This window comes from Fundulus heteroclitus, chromosome 7 (assembly GCF_011125445.2).
Source record: "Fundulus heteroclitus isolate FHET01 chromosome 7, MU-UCD_Fhet_4.1, whole genome shotgun sequence".
In the NCBI taxonomy this organism is placed as follows: Eukaryota; Metazoa; Chordata; class Actinopteri; order Cyprinodontiformes; family Fundulidae; genus Fundulus; species Fundulus heteroclitus.
The window spans coordinates 38,207,114-38,229,393 of NC_046367.1; the positions used below are offsets into that span (position 1 = coordinate 38,207,114).

The 22,280-nt window shown below is 38.2% G+C and overlaps 1 protein-coding gene across 1 annotated transcript in view; it reads right to left on the bottom strand.

Moving 5' to 3' along the window:
• Positions 1-20,218, bottom strand: part of ube2f (ubiquitin-conjugating enzyme E2F (putative)) — a 60,870-nt gene extending 40,652 nt beyond the window's left edge. The window contains exons 1-4 of the mRNA XM_036139594.1: positions 19,979-20,218; positions 10,187-10,364; positions 7,281-7,310; positions 5,835-5,900 (exon numbers count right to left, since the gene is read on the bottom strand). Of these exons, the coding sequence (XP_035995487.1) occupies positions 5,835-5,900; positions 7,281-7,310; positions 10,187-10,301 (211 nt within the window). The 5' untranslated portion in view covers positions 10,302-10,364; positions 19,979-20,218. The remainder of the gene's footprint in view (positions 1-5,834; positions 5,901-7,280; positions 7,311-10,186; positions 10,365-19,978) is intronic.
• Between the last annotated feature and the right edge of the window lie 2,062 nt (positions 20,219-22,280).

Consider the following 22,280-nt stretch of genomic DNA (forward strand, 5'->3'; position numbering starts at 1 on the left):
GATATCATATTTCTCCAATTTTAGCTTCCCTTCATTGGCTTCCTGTTAAATCAAGAATAGAATTTAAAATTCTCCTTCTCACGTATAAAGCCCTTAATAATCAAGCTCCATCATATATCAGAGCTCTGATTACCCTGTATGTTCCTAACAGAGCACTTCGCTCTCAGACTGCAGGTCTGCTGGTGGTTCCTAGAGTCTCTAAAAGTAGAATGGGAGGCAGATCCTTTAGCTATCAGGCTCCTCTCCTGTGGAACCGACTCCCAGTTTTGGTCCGTGAGGCAGACACCCTGTCTACTTTTAAGACTAATCTTAAAACTTTCCTTTTCGACAAAGCTTATAACTAGAGTGGCTCATGTTACCCTGAGCTACCTCTATAGTTATGCTGCTATAGGCTTAGGCTACTGGAGGACATCAGGGCCTATTTCTCTCACTCTGCTGAGTTCTCCTACTGTTCTTGACAAGACTTGATGCAACCTGCTGGGTTTCCTTAGAAAGGAAACTATTCTGTCTGAATGATTTGATTGAATTTGACTTTGTAAAGTGCCTTGAGATGACATGTGTTGTGAATTGGCGCTATATAAATAAAACTGAATTGAATTTAAACTGCATAAAACAGTCAGACCACAAAAATAAGCCTGTTTTTATGTTTGGGCTGGAGTCTCCAACTATTCTGGTGATATTCCAGAAAAGTCTTTAAATTTCTCATGAGGATTTCCCACACAGTGTCCTTTTAAAATGCCCAGAGGAAGTGAGACAATGTGCAAATGGAAGATGAAGTCTCCAGGGGCATTTTACTGCAAGTGTGCACCGTTCTAAGGGCTGCTGCCTTATACACTTTTTTGCTGACCAGCATGATTCTTCAGACCCACTCATCAATACTCGGATAGATTCAGGAGCACGTGGTATGAATACCAGCACAAAAACTGTTTACAGAAAGTCTCATCCATCATCCGCGGAGCTGTGAAGGAAACACCGATTTCAACACTGCGCTTTGTGCATCAGGTCCTTTCTCATTTCCAGCTTCCCTTGTAAACCGTTGCCTGCATTTCACACAGTGAGAGCATTTTTCCAGCTGGAAATCTACCGCTGTGATGTTTTCCTGCATGCCTCTGCTCATCAGGTGAGAACACAGCTTAATAATTGCAATAAAACACACACACACACACCTTCAGGACTCTGACTTTAATGGTTATATATAAAAGTGTGCCAGGTATTAAAGCCCATAAAATCCTTTACAAAAGTATTTATACCCATAGGATTTTCCACGTTTTGCTACATTATAGCCACCAACTCCATATATTTTATTGTTATACAATGTGATAGAATAACAATTGTAAAAAAAAAAACCTCCCTTTCTCTTAAAGAAATGGGGTTATGTGCTAAGGGGGAAGCTACATTTTAGAAAACAAAGCAAAAACAACAGTGAGGGGAATGTGCAGAGGGGTGTGTGGAGTAAAATTGTGGAACAATGTTAATTAGTACATGAAATGTATGAATATAAATCAATAAAAAGAAGAGTTTTAGGTATTAGGTAGGGATCTGCTGTTGGGCTGGATAATAGCTGCACTGCACCTAGAACAGACGGGGACAGCTGTGGTGCAACGGGAAGAGCACACCCATAAAAGTGAATCAGGACCACTTAATGTTAACATTTCATTTCCAGTTAACACATAAAAAAACTGTTTTTTGGGCTAAAAACAAACAATTATGTAACGTTTACAAGAGAAAAATGCAACAAGCACCTTTTTTATGTGTTAAGTGGAACTGAAATGTTAACATAAAGTGGACAACAGTCCCGGTTCACTTTTTTGATATTGCTATCTAAGTTCAGTCTAAGAGTTGTGGGTTCAATTCCAGCTTCCTCCTGTCATATGTTGATGTGCCTCTGAGCAAAGCACCCAACACCAAGTTGTCTACTGATCTACATATCGTGTGTATTAATAATTGGATCAATGTGTCTCTAGTGTAAAGCGCTTTAACTGGAACATATGGCTGGAAAAGGGTTTATAAAGTCAATCCATTTTCCATAAATATATAATATTTAAAATAAATTATCGTGAAGGAAAGATGTTGGATACTGTTTTGTTATTTGCTTGAAGATCAGCATAAAAATATGCATACCTTTCTAAAGTGTATGGATATAAATATAGATGAGGTCAAATTTATAGCAAGGAGTTAATTACGAAAGGTACAGATATAGATGGTCAAAACTAGATAATTATGACATGGAAAATAAATTATAGGTGGAAATATTTAAAATCCTAAGATTCTTATGATATTCTAGAGTGATTATACATGATATATGTACAGCAGGAGTAAAATGTGCTAGGATTGAATAAGCATTGGCTTCTTCCAACTCCTTTTGACCTAAATATGAGTTTTATTTTTTGTTTGACTTTGTTTTTGTTTTTTCTGTTAACAATTGTTGTTTTAAATGTTCCAAAATAGATTTGTCATTCATTCATAAAATTTAAGGAGGCGCACAACTCGGAAGTTTGGGGTAAATGATACAAGGTTTTCAAACGTTTTGCAAATAAAAACCTAAATAGATGACAAGCATTTGCATTCAATCCACTCAAGTCTGGTACCTCTAAATAAAGTTCAGTACGAACAATTACCTTCACATCGAAGTCCATATCTGTGTAGATTGATCTCAATATGAATACAGCTAGTATGGCCACCCAATTAAACTGAGAGGCCGAGCAAAAAACATGCCACCCAGACGTCGAAGCACGGTGGTGGCAGACACATGCTGTGGGAATGTTTTACTTTAGCAGCAGCAGGGAAGCTGGTCAGAGCTGGTAGGAGGATGGATGGAGCTAAATATAGGGCAAACTTAAAGATTTATGTGGAGGAACACCATCCAGCAGGACACAGAACCTTATCATACAACCAGAGCTACTATGGATTAGTTTAAATCAAAAGGATATTAATGTTTAAGATGGCCTAGTCAAAGTCCAGACCAGATTAAACCTGGCTAGACTTAAAAAATGATGTTCACAGAGGCTCTCCATACACTACCTGAGCTTCAGCTAGATATGTACCCCAAAAAACCTGTAGCTGTAACTGTAATGAAGCTGGGTGTACAACGTATTGACCTAAGGGTCTCAATACGAATGCATTGATTTTTATTTGTAAAACAGTTAAAAAAATTATTTTCTTCCATGTTTATAATAAAGCTTCACTTTTTCGCCCTTCCTGTTAAAGCCTTATTCAACCCACAGCTGTGCAGCAGCATTTAGCTGAACCCATTTATATATGTTTAACCCAAAGTGGTGGGTTGAATAAAACAACATACTGTATACACCATAAATACTGACAAAACTTCAACCAGGTGCTGGTCTAAAAAAAAAAACACACAAGGAAACAGCTTTCTTGAATGAAATGATCGCAAACGACTGAATGAATAAAATTCTGCGTTCAATCCAGCTGTTTTCTATAAACAGGAACAGAGACGGTTTTGTTTATGACTGCGCTGGAATAAAATCACTATCAGCTATTTATGACACCCCTATTTGCTACAAGAATGATGCTGAGCTAGAGTAAGCAGCCCATTATAGCCGAGAGATATGTAAACGATAACAGGAGCATGAGAAAACAACAAAAGGACTCAAAGAGAAGACGTAAGAGGAACTAACATAGCCGTGAGCGGAGTACTCTACATAACAAGTCGACATGATTTTACCTTCAACAAACGAGACAAACTAGACAGCCTGGATCCCGGGGCAATGCTTCCCTATACTTTCTACTGTGGATAAAGCTGATAAAACATCTCATGCAACTCAATTAAGAGAACCGAGACAGACAAAATGATGGTAATCAGCATCCTAGGCATACATACTTTGATGTGTTAATTTTTCATTTGAAGCCTGGTTAAAATCACAGATCTCTTTTTAGAAAGTGACATATGCCTCTTGGCATGTTCTAAGTGCTTCTTAATAAAATGAATTATTACACCATGTCTGAAAATAAACAGACCTGCTGGACTGATAAAGGAAAGCAGAAAAAAAAGTGTGTAATAACAGCAGGAGAGTCCAAAAACGGTGAGGATTAAATCAGGGGGAGAGAGAAAGGAGCATGGGATGGTGATGAGGACGGAGGTGAGACGGCTGCGCCAGGGGAGCCAGCGTTTTTAAATAATTGAGCGAGTCTTTCTCCGAGAACTCAATCTCCATAGCATCTCGTTTTAAAAGAACAAGACACCAATGCTTTTCACTAATCGCTGATCTTTGCGTTTTCTCTGCAGATATTGCTCACAAAGCTCTTTCTGACAGCTAATCTAAAGTCACGGTGTCAGTTTTGGTGACACAGAGGAGACAAAATTACACAGATGCAAGTTTAATCGAACACCGAGCTCTTCCTGTGTAGCTGGGGATCAACACCCCACGGAAGGACGGATGAACTGATGGACGGAGGGATGTATGACTTTTTGGATGGATGGAAGGACGGATGGATGATTAATGGATGGATGTATGAATGGATGGATGGATGTATGGATGGATGGATGGATGAGTAATGGATGGATGATGTATGTATGTATGGATGGATGGATGGATGGAAGGACGGATGATTAATAGATGGATGGATGAGAGGTGATTAAAGGTTGGATGTATGGATGGATGGATGGATGGATGGACAGATTATTAATGGATGTATGGATGGATGTATGGATGGATGGACAGATTATTAATGGATGGACAGACGGATGGATGGATGGATGGATGGATGATTAATGGATGGATGGATGGATGGATGGATAAATGGACAGATGATTAATGGAAGGACAGAGGGAAGGATGGATGATTAATAGATGTATGGATGGATGGATGGATGGATGGACAGACGGACGGATGGATGGACGGACGGACGGACGGACGGACGGACGGACGGACGGACGGATGGATGGATGGATGATGAATAGATGGATGGATGATAAATAGATGGATGGCTGGATGGATGGATGGATGGATGGATGATAAATAGATGGATGGATGATAAATAGATGGATGAATGATAAATAGATGGATGGATGGATGGATGGATGGATGGATGGATGGATGGATGGATGGATGGATGGATGGATGGATGGATGGATGGATGGATGGATGGATGATAAATAGATGGATGGATGATAAATAGATGGATGGATGGATGGATGGATGGATGGATGGATGGATGGATGGATGGATGGATGGATGGATGGATGGATGATTAATGATGGATGGATGGATGGATGGATGGATAGAGAGACGTTTATTCTCGACACCAGATAAAAACAAGCATTGCATGTGTTTAGAGTCTCTGGCTTTTGCTTAATGAATAACTGCAGTTCAGGTTTTCTAAATGGAGAAATAGAGTCGGTACCGGTGGGTTTAAGCTGTGTTACAGTTCCACTCTGACTGGTGGGGAACAGGAAGCGACAGGTAAGACGATCTCCAAAGACTTGTGTAATTCCACACGCTGTGTTTGTGTCGTACAACACCCGATAGGTAGCCCACTTAGCCTGCAAGGCTGCTGAGCAAGCACAATGGACTCCACAACGGGCCAATCGAAGCGCAACGGCAACGTGGGAATACCGACCAGGGCTCCAAGTGCCGTTCAATGTGAATACGCACACAGAATTAGAGACAAACCTGCTTACTCTGCACTTTCACTCTCAGCCACAAACACAATCCCCTTAACCTGAAGAAAAATCTTTATATAGCCCCAGTAATATGAGTGTATTCGGAAGTACTTCTCACTTTGAAGTTTTAGTTGAGCAGTTCAAATCAAAATATAAGATGTCAACCATAGAGAAATACAAACATTCAGTTACAAAATGATTATTCTCTTACCAGGAGACACTGCCAGCTGGAAGTGATGCAGCTTATTCTCATCTGGGAAACTGGCTTTGCATGTACCTGCACACAGTAAAGAACAGTGGTGGGACAGAGAAAAACCGCTGTCGGCATTTAGGGTCACAAGTCTGGACCATAAACAGCAATACGTCTTTGTGGTATAAAAATCTGCACAAATTTAGCTCATTTTAATTCTTATTAAAGCAAACTTAAACCCTGGTTTATCCCTAATTTCAACACTGAAAAGGAGATTTAATGATTGCCTCTAGGTGTCCCTGTGGCACCATATTCCCCCCTGGTGGTCAACCATAGGTACTGCAAGTAAAACGAATAACTGCAGTGCCTTTTTTTTTTTTAAATCATGCTGATGCATTTTAAGTTCTTAACAATAAAGCGTTGGCCACCTAAAGACAGTCTGTATTTACTTTGGGTGGATTATCATGACTGCCATCATGGCAATGGATAAACAACACTTTGCCTCAATTTTAATGGGTAAAATAGAGGCTCAGAATAGGATTGGAGAAAAATAACGTGTAAAATTTCTCTTAAAGCCACATTGGAAAAGCAGTGAATAGTTTAAGATTTCTACATTTTATTTGTCTTACACCCGATTTATAGAAAAAAACTGGAATATGCATTAAAATATTGCTGAGAAACAGTAAATGTACCCTAATACCTCAAAAAAGGCGAAATATTTTTTACTGACCCTCAATTTTGAGCTAAAGAGTCATGACACTTCACCCTGCACCACGTTTTAACCCCATTTCTACTAACACAATGGCATTTCATCACTGTAAACAAACTTCAATTATGACCAATTATGTACTTAACAATTGCATATCAGTTTTGTAGGTAGGCATTTTCCTGTATTACGGAAACAAGTTGTCATAAAAAAAACACTCAAATCTCCTGTGTAACCTAATCTAACTGTATACAATCCACTGAAAAGTTTGCATCATACCCCCCCACTTTCATTTAGTTTCATTTAGTTTTGGCCAGCTGACACTTATGCAGTAAGATTATAAAACATTCTTGTGATTTAAGGGATACCGTAGTAAGAAAACAGGCAATAAACCTCTCCACACTTTGCACACATGTTGCGACACATGACTTATTTGGTTAATAATGAAGGATTTCTGTGATTAGGGCAGTCGCTTTAAATGCAGAATGCCAACCTTTTTCAAAAAAAATATTGTTTTAAGACCTGGGCTGTTAACAAACACCAAATACACTTTGCAATAATAAAAAAAAAAAGGAAATAGAATTACAGCAAATTTCCCTAGTTCACAAAAAGACTGAGTACTTAAGTAACTAAAAGGCGACTTCTATCTGAAAGTAATGAAGAAAGAGCATCCGACAGCCTCCCATGTCCCTGAATTCAGAACCGATGATTTTTATTCTGCACCCAGGTTCAGTGAGCTGTAAAGTGTTCTGCATACTTACTAGGGAGATTGGCTTCAAGTTCTGCAACTTCTGCTGGGACAAAATAAGAGCGAGCAGTTAGAGCAAAGCCAAATATCACGGATCTGTGAGGTTTATATGGGTACATTTTGTTGTGAGTGGGTAGGTGTGATGTAAAATAAACAGATGTGGAGCGTCTGTCTTTGCAGCTATCGCTCTGTTGCGCTTGTTCGCAGTAATTCCTCTGAGTTTTGTGGCTCCTGAAGTTTCAAAGTGTTTGGAACAATGTGTAATTAGGCCATCGGCACAGAGAAATAACACTCCCACACTCCTGGTTCCTAAATGAAGTTTTTCTGCAGAATATCTAATGTGGAAACCGAACAAGAAAAGATAAAGAAAAAAAAAACATCTTGGATGCAGCATAATGTAGTGGTGGAGAAAACTGACTGGTGCAGTGAGATGAAAGATGAAAGTGTGAGCAGAAAAAAAAGGGGAAACAGAAAAGAAAATTAGCTGGAGCTGGCACCTGATAGGTTCTGTTTCGTTAAATCTTTCCAGCCACTAACTAATAACACGACAATATTTGTTTCTCAGGGCCCCATGTGCTGTTGTTCTTGTTTGATAAGAGATTTCTATTTTTATTCTTCATTGAAATACATCTATTATGAATAAATCCAATTAAATAGATTCTCAATGGAGAATAGTTTTATGGTTTGTTCTTTTTTTTTTTTATTTCACTTCCACCCACCAACAAAAGAACGCCGATAAAACAGCCATTGTTGTTGTTTTACTTAATGAAGCTAACATTATGCAGACGTTATGCAAGTTTTGTTTCAAAACTTTAATTATCTGTGATAAACTTTCTACCTTTGTCTAGTATGAACAAAAAATATGATACATATACATCCCATCTCAGTCTGTTCTTGATACAAAGTGCTTATTTACTTTAACATTTTAATTTGTTTATTCACTTATTTAATTAAATCTCTAATTTACATATCAATTTGCATTTCTATTTACCTATTTATTTTTCTATTTAAACATGTTTTAATTTTATATAAATATTTGTTTATTTATTGATACAAAAACGTTTTACCTATATGTATTATTTCATATGACTTATTTATTAAAATGTATTTAGTTTTAAGGTATGCATTTTATTTCTATTTTATTTAAAACGTACTTTAAGATTTATTAAAGTTTCTATTACTTAGAAATTAAATTTTTATTTACCCTTTCCCTTTATTATTTAACACTTCATACTTAAATATGTACCCAAATATTTAGTTCCAACTTATTTAAAAAGATTATATGAATAAGTTTTTGACATATTTACTGATTTATTTGTTTATTTATATATGTAATCATCTTCCCATTTTCCTAAAAAAACATTTACTTATTTACTTTAATATTTATTTATTTACATACCAATTTTAATTTAAATTTACTTATTTATTTAACACTTTAAATATTTTTTAGATCAATATTGATTTATTTACTTATTGATATACAAACAATAATCACATATTATTTTATTTTACTTAATAGCTAATTTATTTTAGTTTCAAATAAAATACTTACAATAAAATATATTAAAGTTTTTATTTACAATAAACTATAGTCAAAATTTGATTTGGCTCATTGTGTAATACCACAGGCAGCAAACATTTGTTATATGTTAAGCGTTTACGATGGCCGGGCCGGCATCTTGTTTTAAAAGTATGTTTCACAGCTTGGGTTTAGTTCCACTTTGAATTCAGACAAAACATTTGACATAAAAGCAAGTTTTTAAAATAACTTCTTGGGAAAGAAATTTTTGATTAATCAGATTTGGTTAAAAAAATAATCTTATATTTTATCGCCCAGCCCTAATTTAATTATTACGTATTTATTTAAGTAGCCCAAGACTAACACTGTCAACGGATGTTTTAGGGTAAAAAGGTGCTTTAGCTTGACGTGCGACTTCTGTGAGAACAGGTTTAATTTTATTACAAACAGTTTACTCATATTGGCAACTATGACTAAATCATATATTGAGCAGCCTTATTATTAAAACCTGTAAGCTGTTCCTTCTTATAGTAATTGCTGATTCACAAGTAAATGCAATTAGCTGAAGCAAAGAGCAGATTAAGGAAATTAATTCAATGGAAACTGAATTACAACAAATGAATTGAATATTTAAAGAGGGAAGAAGCTGATGTACACGACACAATGAATACAAATCTAACAGTGAAATATGGACAACAGCAATACTCGTCTCAGAATATAAATATAAGTATTTATGATGAGCAAGAACAACTAAAAGCCTTCTATGTTTGTTGGCGTGTATTTACTGACAAGAAAAGGAGAACTGCTGGTTTGTCATCTCTATGATTCTCATTAGACCAGCCTTGGTCATATTATGACAAAAACAAGAGTTACATTTTATAACATGAGAAAAAACTACAATACAGCATTAAAAACAAAATGACAAATATGAATAATTGAAACAGATATAATTGTTCTCTTCTGAGCTACAGCCAGGAGGTTTTGCACCCCAAACCTTAGTGACTACAGACTATAAAACCTGCCCCTCCCCAAATAAAGACATGATTAGTGACAATCAGTCAACAAGTTTCACTAAAGGAGTGAAAACCTTTATTAAAATCAGTAAAGGAACGAAAGTGCTTTATTGCCGCAGTGGTTTTAAGACGGAAGACACTTTTAAATTAAAAGACATTTCATAATTGAAGGGCCAATACCTCTATTTCTTTGAGGACTTCAGGTCAGGGTTGTCTGAAATATACCACTTCATTTTTATTTTATTTATTTGAGTAGAATAAAAGGAGGTTCTCATTTTGACGTAAGGAGTTACGGAGGAGAAGAAAGTCTTTCCTTGCACACAGAGTCAGAGTTGCTCCTCTAATATAGCCTGGTTAAGCAATAAGAGAACAAAGTGTTGTGGGAACCTTTGGTGAGGAGGCGGTCCCTGATGGAGACCCTGTGGGTGGAGTCAGAGGCTCCAGAGGCACGGCCCGTCTTCCCTCCATCCTCCTTCTTCAACTTGCTGGCCAGTGTAAGCATGGCTGAGCTGCTGTGGCACGCCTCCGTCTGCGCTACACCCCGCTGCGTCCGCTGCTCAAATGTCTGCAGGTGAAGCGAAGCAGGACACACGGTGAAATGGACCAAAGGAAGAGTCGTGACACAACAGGTGAGAAATAGACTCCTACATATTTACAGACGACACATCTTGGGTACATAAACTGTACATAAAGCACGGTGGAAAAGTCTTTTGTCTCTCACAGGTTGTGTTGTTTTTTTGTCACGCCTAAATGTTTCAGGTCCTCTGAGTTTAATACTAGAAAAAGATGATCTGGATAAATACATAAATTTAATTTCCAATAGGGCTGGATGATATAGAAAAAAAGCATATCGATAAAATAGAAATCATATTGGATCAACATCGATAATTATCAACAAATTCAAAACCTATATTTTAAGTGCAGCCCTGGCCATTTTATGCTGGTGCTTAGCGACTTATTTTTAGATACAGAACACACAAAGACTGAATTCAAACTCAACCCTTTATTCAACCAACTTTTCACCAAAATTACAAGTTTTTAAAAAATGAAAAAGAACTTGTGCTCTCTGACCTTGTTGAAGGGGAGGAAGCGTTCCTGGGTCTGCGTTGGGATTGGTTGGGAGGATGTAATGACTAATATTAACCAACAATGCTAGAATGCAAAAGGAAGGAAAACTCTTATTCTATTGAACTTTTTATTGACCTGTTTTTCTATCATCCACATACGTCTATCGATCGCTATTTATTGTTATTGAATTATCGTCCAGCCCTAGTTTCCAAATGAGGATTTTGTTTATTAAGAGAGACAGCAATCCAGATCAAGTTGGCCCTACGATAAAAAAAAACAATCCCCCCTAAAACTGATAACTGGTCGCACCACTCTTAGCAGAAATAACCGTCATCAGGCATTTACAATAAATAAGTCTTGTTTAATTCACAGTTTTTGCAGCAATATTCAGACCCATGGTCAGCCATGCTCTGCAGGAAGGTCACGTCAGCCGCTCGTATCCAGGATCTCCTTCTTTCGGTCATGATCCAGACCTCAGGACCACAGGTGAGGGTTATAACACAGACGGATCAGTAGAACAAGAGCTTTGATTTTTGGCTCAGGTCTTTCTTCACCACCACAGACCGGAGCAGCGCCGGCATCCCTGCAGATGCAGCCCCGATCCGTCCATCATATTAATGCAGCTTCCATTAAAGTCCCAGTAGAGTTCAGAAAACGCCACATTTGCTTTTGGAAAGTCAGGACAGAAACAGCTTTTTGCGTCTTTAACAACGGTTTAGCGTGTAGATAGTCATGCGTTCGGTCTGATGGTTTCATGGAGACTTGATGTCCCTGAGCTGCAACTCCTTGCTGAACTTCTCACACAGTAAAGTTTGAAGCCTTGATTTTACCTCCCTTACCATTTTATGCACAGTTTGTGGGTCAAAATAACTGCGTCTCTCTCTTACAACTCTGTGGCCAGTGGCTAACAGGAATGTGTCACGTCAGATTTATACCCCATGGAAATATTTACCTTACATTATATTTAAAAAACGACACGTGACAAACTAACCAGCCCCTACTTTGCACATGTAAGACGTCTGCACTACTAATATCATCACTTTTGTTCATTTCATTTTTGCTTCTATCTGAACATTGCACAATTCTCCCCCTCCTTCACCGTAGCTACTGCTGTTTAATACTGCTACAGTCTGTTTTTGGACTTTGAATTTTGATTCTCCTTTTAATACTGTTATCAATGATGTTATTGCTACTCTATATTGTTTTTTTGTTTTTTTTATTAGCTAAATTGCTGTAATTGTGGAGCTGCCTAAACAAATTGTGCTGTACTGTACGCTTCCACCATGCAGTGACAATAAAAAAAAGCACCATATCGTATTCTGTATATTTCACAGGAATTGTTGGAGGAAATTTTGGGCCACTGTTTTTGCTATTTTTAATTTGATTAAAACCAATTATACCATGTGGGGTTTTTTCCACACCGAATAAATGTAGACAAATTAAAGGTTGTATTTCTCAACATGTTTCAGAGTGAGACAACGCTGCTGACAGAGAATAATTTATCGTACGACTTGTTACACGTTTTTACCAAAGGTGTTAATAAAAGTGTGTGAGTCACAACTTCTTACAAGAAATAACCTTTTCCTTCTGCAGCAGCAGCAGCATCATCTATCTGCAGCAAAGCGTTAAACTCTGGGTGAAACGACGACCTTCTGTACCAGTGACAGGTTTCAACAACTGGACAGATGTTCCTCAAACGCAACAAACATTTTCTGATTTGCTTTTACTGGCACCTTTTGAAGTAACAGATTCAAAATTGGTTCTTAGGATTCTTTTCTTGTTTTTGTGTCTTTTTAATCTGGCTGCTAATTCTTTCCATTTCTCTGCCTCCAGCAGCACTGCAGGGCGTACACAGAGATGTGAACACAAGCTGCTGTTTAGCAGAGATATGCTGACGAAACTGCTAATTCGCCAACAAAGTTGAGAAAGTGTAACCAAGTCTGCAGCTTGAGCTTCTGCTCATAAGAATAGCAGGAGGAAGTGTGGGTTTAGTTTCCCTTTAAGTCAGGAAAAAAGCCGACAACGGGTGCAACAGTACATAGAACACCCCATATTACTGAAATATAAGCAGAATTTTCTAACTGTGTCGCTTGCTAAAAATAGAAAAATGAAAATGTAACGTAAAATAAAACTGTTCTTGTATAACTGCTGTCTGGATATGAACACGTGAAGATTAAGCTTGTTTCTGGGAGGCATGAAGAGAGGAAGTCAGAGGAGATTATGGGCGGGACAGTTGCTTTACTGAGGCCGTTACCATCCAGCAGTCCCACCGTATCAGCCACAATAAAGATGTACCATATAATCCACAGACACTTCCCTTTGTGGTTCACACAGGCTGAACAAAGGTGGCTCGGTGCCACAGAAACCTGATCGTATCCAAAGCACTACAAAATTTCTGAACCAATCAATTATCTTTTCGGGTTTTTTTAACCATTATTTAATCAGAAAGTCCTATTGAGATTAAAATAACAATGTTAAATACACAGAAAATAAATAAAATAAAACATTATTAAACTAAATTCAGTAAACTCTCAACAAAACAGAAACATTCACAATGTTTAGGATAATCACACTGAATCCTGTGTGATTATCCTAAAATCCACCCTTGGATATGAATTTAATTTGAGAGAATTTTGAAGATTATTTTATTATATAAGATTTTGCTGGAGGCAGCAGACTCTGGACACTGTGGATTATACTGTTGTTACTCACAGACTGAGAAACTTGTTTGGTATTTCTGGAACTTTGTTAAACCGGTTCACTCCGTACTCATCAGGCAGGTCTTTTACTGTTTTTATGAACCAGGTTTACTCAGATAGTGCACCAATATCTTGTTGAGTACCTCAGGGTTCAGTTTTGGATCTGATTATATTTTTATTGTATTTGTATCCTTTGGGGAACATCCTAAAAAGCCATAAAAATGTGTCTTACTATCAATATGCTGACGATATCCAGCTGTATTGCTCTTTTCGACCATCTGAGATGTACAAGCTGTCTGAACTCAGTATGTGTTTGTCAGAAATAAAAATATGGCTATACAACAACTATCTCCAGTTTAGTGAAAACAAAAAGGAAACCTTTATTATGTCCCCTGCTGATAAAATTCCTATAACCAGGCAGCATCTCGCTTCTTCCACTCCAACTGTGAAAAGTAGTCTCTGAAACATGGGTGTCCTTTTTGACAGTTTCTTATCTTTTGACAATCATTTGCTTAGGCATGCTTTGTGTTTTAAAATTGTTTTTTCCTCCTGTGAAGCACTTTGTGATATCAATGTCTGTGAAAGGTCAAATAAAATGTTACTTATTTAACATATCACCATGTTAGATCAGCCAGTTAAAAACGTGTTGGGTTAATAAATCATGACCTTAATTTCACGTTTTCTCTCATAACCACAAACCTCGGTGTGGTTTCCTGGGATTTTATTAAATAGACCGACACAAAGCAGTGCATACACGTAAAGTGGTTTGGTTCATTGGTTTCACAACAAGAAATAACCTGAAATGTGTGGTGTACATTTAGCAGGCCAGAGTTGATGAAGATAGATGGAGATAAATTCAGTGTACTGTATTTTTCAGACTATAAGGTGCACTTAAAATCCTTAAATTTTCCCCAAAATCTATGGTGCGCCTTGTATACAATTAAAGTTGTGCTTACTGGTTGATTTTATGTGGTACAACATGTTAAAAAATCTGTTCAAATTTTTAAGTATTACTTTGGTTAGCAACAAAGCCGCTTCACTCAATGGATATTCTGAGCATTACGGTACACTGTCACTACCTGATAGGACCCCTGAGCTGTCTACAAGACTGCCTGACTGTAATGTCGAAATTAAAAGCGCATTCATGTAAAGGCTCCCACATACTCAGGTGTAGATCACTTCGCGGACGTCCGTGCGTACACGTACGTGCAGAGATAAATTTTTACAACTTCTTGGTGGCAAGAAGTCTTTATATCTCTTTTATATGTGACACTGAGCTTGATACACCAAGCAGGCAGTCTCCAGGACGCAGCATCACACTCTCTCTCTGTTCTCACTGACAGGTGGGAGCCTGCTGGAAAAGAAACGGCTCTAGATGCTCAGATAGCTAATCACACATTTTACCATCCGTTCCGCCACTTCGTCCCACTGGCAGAAAGTTTGGGAATTGTAGAAATTTGCCACAACAAATGTAGGCAACAGTACGTTCAACTATGAAGGGTAAAATGTCCCTTCATACATCAGCGTGGAGTCCGCCAAGCAGGCAGACTCTTGTTTTTCTGTCTGCCTTAAAGTCTCACTGGTTCATCTCATTCCACAAAATTAAAAAGATGTTGTTTTACTCAGGGAGCCTGAACACAAAAGCACACCACACTTTTCAGCTTTTTATCTGTAAAAAGTTTGTAGATGTCATTAAAGTTCTACCAAAATGTGAAAAAGTTTAAGGTGCATGATCGATTATGCGAGGCCATACAGGTGCTTCATAAAATCTTAAATGTCATGGAGCTGCACTCTTCAGTGTGAACCTGGATTTATTTGGGAACTGTATACAGTAATCTGTGAAGGTTGAGCAGTGTCGGGGAGAAGCAGAGAGAAGGTATCAGTTGTCAGTGAGGCCATGAAATGTGTGTCACTGAGACGGAGTCAAAGCCCACCTGCCTCGACTGTCACTCATTGCTCTCTGACATTATTTCCCTGCCACAGACCAACGTGGCTCTTAGTTAAAGTCCTGCAGGGGGGTAACAACAGCTTTGTTCCTGAGCGGTTCAACTTAAAAAACTAAAACACTGAGAAAATATGAAGTTGACATCCAGGACTGAGCCTTGGGCATTTTTAGATTTCTTTGTTTAGCTCCCAAATACCAGGGTTTTTTAAAAGAGATCTTGTGCAGAAGTTTTCCAGAGTTTCTAAATGGATTTCAAGTCATTTCAATTATGGTCTTTTAACTTTGGCCTGCGATTCTTCTTCAGTCCAGACCATGTAATTAACCATTTATATCTTTACAGAAATGGATATAGTAATAATGGCAAGGACTGCAGACTGGCTGGCAGAAAAAAAGCCCTTTTCCCATCATTATGTTGAATCCAAAACAAACTATGGTGTGATATTTAGCAGAACATAAAAGTATGTCATCAACCTAATAAAAAATAATAAATAAATCAAAAAATACTTCTGATGTATGAGATCAAGGCGGGCTGTAAAGATGCCATTATTGAGAGAGAAAACCAAGGAAGTAACGCATATAAGAACTGAAATAAAAGGCTGTGCCAACAAGTCTTAGACAAAGAAAAAAGCTAAAAAAAATCTTCATTGTTTGGGTCAAAATATAATTTACGTGCATGATGAAGGTCAAGAGAAAGGTTTAAAAACCATCTGGAAAACGGTTTTCACCTATTAGCAGGCTACTGCAAAGCTATTTGAATCCTCCATGCAATATGAGCTGGAGAGAGTCAGATTTGGAAAATCTTTGTAATTAAATGAGGGAATTGTCATTAAATCCTTGGCTAGACTTGTAAAACCGTACCTTAAAATAGCAAAGCGCACGTTCAAGACTTTTTGCAGATGTCTGCCCCCTCTGGCGACAAGTTGAAATGACACCAGTGTAGAAAACGTGGATGGGAGAAGAGGAAAAGCATCTGTCGCTGTGATGACACAGGTCTTTTGTTTAGAGGCGTGATGTCTTCTGAGGTAAGAAAGTTATAAATATTGAAGTTAGCTTGTGTTCACTCACTATTGCATCGATTAAGGCAGAGACTCAAAGTAGCCAGGTGAACAAGAGCGCGTCACACCCAGAGGATTCAGCCTGAATCACTGCCTCATGAACTGACTAATACAGCCTATACAGGTTACTGCAATAAATACAGGAACACTTATTTTACACGTCGGGTAATTTTATGGGCATGTATGGGAAAGTTAAGTCATATTTAAACTTCAAACCTTGCCCAATGCACCTTTAAATGGGGACAGTTCAGGGTTATTTTAAGAAAGGATCTGGTAAAAGCTAACAAGAATTTCATTGTTCTACCTCTCTCTCGTCTGGGTTCTTCATTCTTCACAAATCCAGATTAGCTGGTCCGAAATACAAGATCAAAGCATGCTTCTATCCTAAAACAACTCCAGCCTCCAAGTCTTCAAGGCAGTTTTTGCACCGTCGAGGTTTTGTTTACTCTGGACATTTTTTTTACAAAGAACCTAATGATTACCTACACAGGAAGTCTGTGTAGGAGGTGGTGTGCTACCAATGATGTTCCTGTGTGAAACAGGAAGTAAAAGGAACTGAAGGCAGTAACCGGACTGAAGAAGAAGGCAGTGTGAAAATTGATAAATCCAGCGTTGATGGTTTTGAGATAGTAGTTGCTTTAGGACAGTAGAGGTCCGCTTTGGTTTTGGCCCCGTCTTAAACTAGCCTTTAGCTTCAGAAAAAGAAATTTCAGTGGAGAAGTGCTCAACCGGTGAGAAGTGAAAGAAGGGAGTGACTGGAGAACCGGGTCTGGTACAGTACCTGCTGGTTGAAGTTTTACTGAAAGGACAGGGACCTCTCTGTGTCTGTAGGTAACTTTACATCAGAGTTGACAAAAATCACATGTGGGGTTCCTCAAGGTTGCATCTTGGGTCCCCTCCTATTTAACATCGAACATGCTTCAACCACCTCAGGTCACGAACGCACAAGAACACCAAGGTGGCTCTCAGGTGTCCAAAGAGAACAGTAGAAGTGAAAGTGATGGTGCCTTCTCTGTTGCAGCTCCCAAACTGTGAGACAAGTCACCAATTCATATGAAAGCTGCTCCAAATCTCAAGACTTTTAAGGTTCTTTTAAAGACCCAATATCTACTCCTTGGTTTTTGTGTTAAGTAGAGCTTGATACCTTAACATTTCCATATTTACATTATTTGTATTTATTTTAAATTAAATATTTTATTCACAACTATCTGTTTGCTTTCTTTCTATTACCATCAATTACTTTGGTCCCGCTGTGCAACCCTTTGGTGCAGCTTGTTTGTCGTAAAGTGCTTGATAAATAAAGTTGACACTGACATAAACAATCAGGTTAACTCAGCTCTACATCACGACGTCACCAGGTGGCCACAAACCCTTTCACGTATTGAGTAGACGCATAGAGCAAATCCTGCAAATTCTCCAGTTGAATAAATACCAAAACCAAAGTAATTATTTTTTGACCAAAAGAAGAAGGATCAAAACTCAACACTGTAATAAATAAAATAATAATTGAGTTATTACAGCTAGTAACCACAAACCAGGCCATAAATCTGGGTGTAGTGATGGACTCAGACCTGAACCTCCAAAAGCATCTAAAGACAATTACAAGGTCGGCTTTCTATCACCTGAAGAACATTTCCAGGATTAAAGGACTGATGTCTCAGCAGGATCTGGAAAAACTAATCCATGCGTTTATCTTTAGTAGAATTGATCACTGCAACTGTGTTTTCACAGGTCTGCCTAAAAAGTGAATCAGACAGCTGCAGCTGATCCAGAACGCTGCTGCCCGCGTCCTCACTAAGACTAAGAAAGTAGAGCACATCACCCCAGTTCTAAAGTCCTTACACTGGCTCCCTGTATCTCAGAGAATAGACTTTAAAATACTTCTGTTAGTCTATAAATCCCTAAATGGCTTAGCACCTAAATACATCACAGACTTGTTATCAGGGCATCAACCCTCCAGACCACTCAGGTCTTCTGGCTCCAGCCTGCTCTGCAGAACCAGAACCAGAACCAAACATGGAGAAGCAGCACTTAGTTCCTATGCTCCACTGATCCGAAACAAACTTCCAGAGGACTGTTCCTTTAAATTTAGGTTAAAAACCTATTGGTTAAGAGTTGCCTTTGAATGTTCTATTTAAACTATTAACTCAATCATCATTAATTTCAGTCTGTGGCTCAACTTGTCTTTAGTAGCCTTTATAATGCCACAGCAATGTCATTTTTCTTCTGGGTTTTCTTTTTGTATTTTTCCATCATGTAAAGCTCATTGAATTGTCTTGTTGCTGAAATGTGCTATACAAAAAAAACTGGCTTTGCCTTCACCATCCAGGACAAGACCATCTGGATTTATGATCAATGAACAGTAGATAAGATGTTATCGACTTATAACATCTTTCTTTAAAAAAAAAAAAAAAACTTCACTTCAAAAATTACAAACCTTCCGTTTTAAAAAGATAAAACATAACCGCTCTGTGTTCTAATATTATATTTGGCCAGCTAGACTGACTTTTCCTGCACTTGATGCCCAAACGTGATAACTTTAACAACATCAACTAGAGGGCCGGGGTTATGGTAATGACAATTAAGATTAAATGAGAGAGGAAATTGTGGGTTACACACACAGAGCATAACGCCATAAAACAACGTTATGGAGCAATTCTGTGACACTTTAAAGCAAAGGCAGAAGCTAGTATCTATGAACCGATTTGTTCAAATCCTAGAGAAAGACCAGTGCTGCTAAAGACAGAGATCTGAGGGTTACCAAAGCTGCAGAGCTTTTTAGGGGGGTTTCTGGGGTGCGAAGCAGCCTAAGGAGGAGAGGATTCTGGGAAGTTTTCACAGGAAAGGCAAAAATTCAGCTTAAATTTAGTCTGTGCTGCAGAAGCCAGATGTGCATCTTTAATGTTTGCTTTAAGGCACAATACAGTCAACATTTCCTTCCCCTTTATGTAATGCAATAAAAAGTAGTTTTAAACCAAGTTTAAAAATATCTATATTTTTTTTTTAAATAGAACTGTATATATGCTGCATCTTCCATTTGTATAAGGTCAAACTTAAATAGTGTACAAGCACTAATGGTGCTAAATTAACTTAGCTGGTTATTTTTAGGCAACCTTGGGGGGTTTAATAAATCACACTCATGTCAAAATGCATTGGAACAAAAACAAAGATCCAACAGAACAGGCTAATGTTCTGCTAAAATGATCTCAGCATCAGGACAATAAATTAAGTGGAAAAATCCCCCACCCCATGCAGGACAGCTGGCTATATAACGCCGCAATAATCCAGACGCACAGCCGCGGCGGATTCCAGCAGCTCCGGGGAGACCCTCACCCTCACACGGGCAAAAATGCGACAAACTTTTCCTCTACCTGCAGCCAGGGAGGGTTTTGTCTAAGCTTTGTGTCGGTACCTTCCGTCTCTCCGAGCTAACGCTCCGTGCTACACCATAATCGGCCGCTGTCCTCCGGTAGAGCCGCCTCCAGGATCGCCGCGGCCGCTCCGCAGCGCTCGCCTCCGGATTAAAAACCGGGATCTGGGGTTCGGAAAGTGTCTGGAAAGCGGTTTGGGGATCAGCTGTCAGAACTTCGCTCCGGTGTCATGGGCAACGGAAGAGCAGCGAATGCGTGTGCTTGTTGTTGTTGTCCGTGTGGACACACGGAGCGAGATAAATAGTTCCGCAGCGGACGGGCTTCGAGTCCCTTCCAGGAAGTTCAGGTTGGCTCTGATCAAATGAAATACAGTCATGCCCGATAAATTAAAAGATCATTAAATCATTCATTTATTTTAGTAACTCAGTTCACTGAGAGAAACATATTATATACATGATGAAATACAGGCTGATGTTTTCAACCCCATCTTTCTGTTAATAATGAAGACTTTCCACGTACAATTAATGAAAACAGTATATAGGATTACAATGTTACATCAGAAGGTTAAAAAGCCATGTTAATACAGAAATATCAGCGTAATGTAAGTTTAAGCTGCTTCATACCAGAATAGACGTCACTATATATATATATATATATATATATATATATATATATATATATATATATATATATATATATATATATATATATATATATATATATATATATATATATATAGACACACACACACACACCTTACGACTTTTTTCATTTTAGCTGCATGTCCACTGTGAGAAAAAAAAAAATCTGGAAATCACAAAGTAGCCCCGGACTGGGGCTCCATGCAAGATTTCACCTCGTGGCGTATCAATGATCCTAATGAAAGGTGAGGAATCAACCCAGAACTACACAGGAGGAGCTGGTCAATGACCTGAAGAGAGCTGCCACCACTGCTTCCAAGGTTCCTGTGGGTAATGCAATAACACGTTATAGTTTAAAGTCATGCATGGCATGAAAGGTTCCCCTGCTTAAATCAGTGCATGTCCAGGCCCGTCTTAAATTTGCCTGTGACCATTTGGATGATCCAGAGGTGTCAAGGGAGAAAGTTGTGTGGTCAGATGAGACCAAAATATAACCTTTTGGTCTTAACTTGGAGGACGAGGAATGATGAGCACCATCCCAAAAACACCATTCCTATTGTGAAGCATGAGGGTGGAAGCATCATGCTTTAGGGGTGTTTTTCTGCACATGGGACAGGACGACTGCAGTGTATTAAGGAGAGGATGACCGGGGCCATGTATTAGCAACCTCCTTCCCTCAGTTAGAGCATTGAAGGTGGGTCGTGGCTGGGTATTCCAACATGATAATGACCCGAAACACACAGCCAGGATAACCATTGTGGCTCCATAAGAAGCATATGAAGGTTCTGGAGTGGCCTAGCTAGTCTCCAGACCTAATATGTACCAAATATTGACATTGACTTTCACAGGTGTTCAAATACTTATTTGCAGCAGTAACACACAAAACAACGTTTTTGAAAAATCATACATTGTGATCTCTGGATTGTTTCTTTTGTTTTTTTAGATTATGTCTCTCACAGTGGACATGCACCTAGGTGAAAATTTTAGACCCCTCCATGATTTCAAAGTGGGAGAACTTGCAAATATAAGAGAGAGAGTAGATTAAGATAGAGATATACACAGACAGACATACATACAGAAGGATAATATAGATAGAGAGAGATATGATATATGAGATATATAGATATATGATATATATATATAGATATTATATTAATAATATCTATAATACATATATACTAATCTATATAGTTATATATATCTATCTATATATATATATATATATATCTAATATATATTATATATATAAAATAACGTTTATACTGGTAGCAGCCGGTCAGGCAGATAAAACTTACATTAAGCTTATAAAGGCTTTTTAACCGTCTGATGTAATATTTCATTTACAATGAGACTGTCTTAGTTCTACATTTAGGCCCACAACCAACACAAAATGTGACGTGTATGAATTATTGGAAAAACCACAGTTCAAAAAAGCTCTTACAATATTTACATGCCATTCATTTCCCTGATAAGTGTCTGTAATGCTGATGTTCAGCATGTAACTGTGAGCCCTTACCTTTTCAGACGACATGCTCCAATGTACCTTTACTAAATTAAACTTACCGTGCTACATTAGCCCCACTGGCTGGTTTTTGGCTCTACGTGACCAGTTTGATTAACACCAAGAAAGATCAGTTTTAGTTTTGAATTGTTTACTGTGACAAGCACATGAGTAAAAGTGAGGGTACACTTTGTTCCCCTC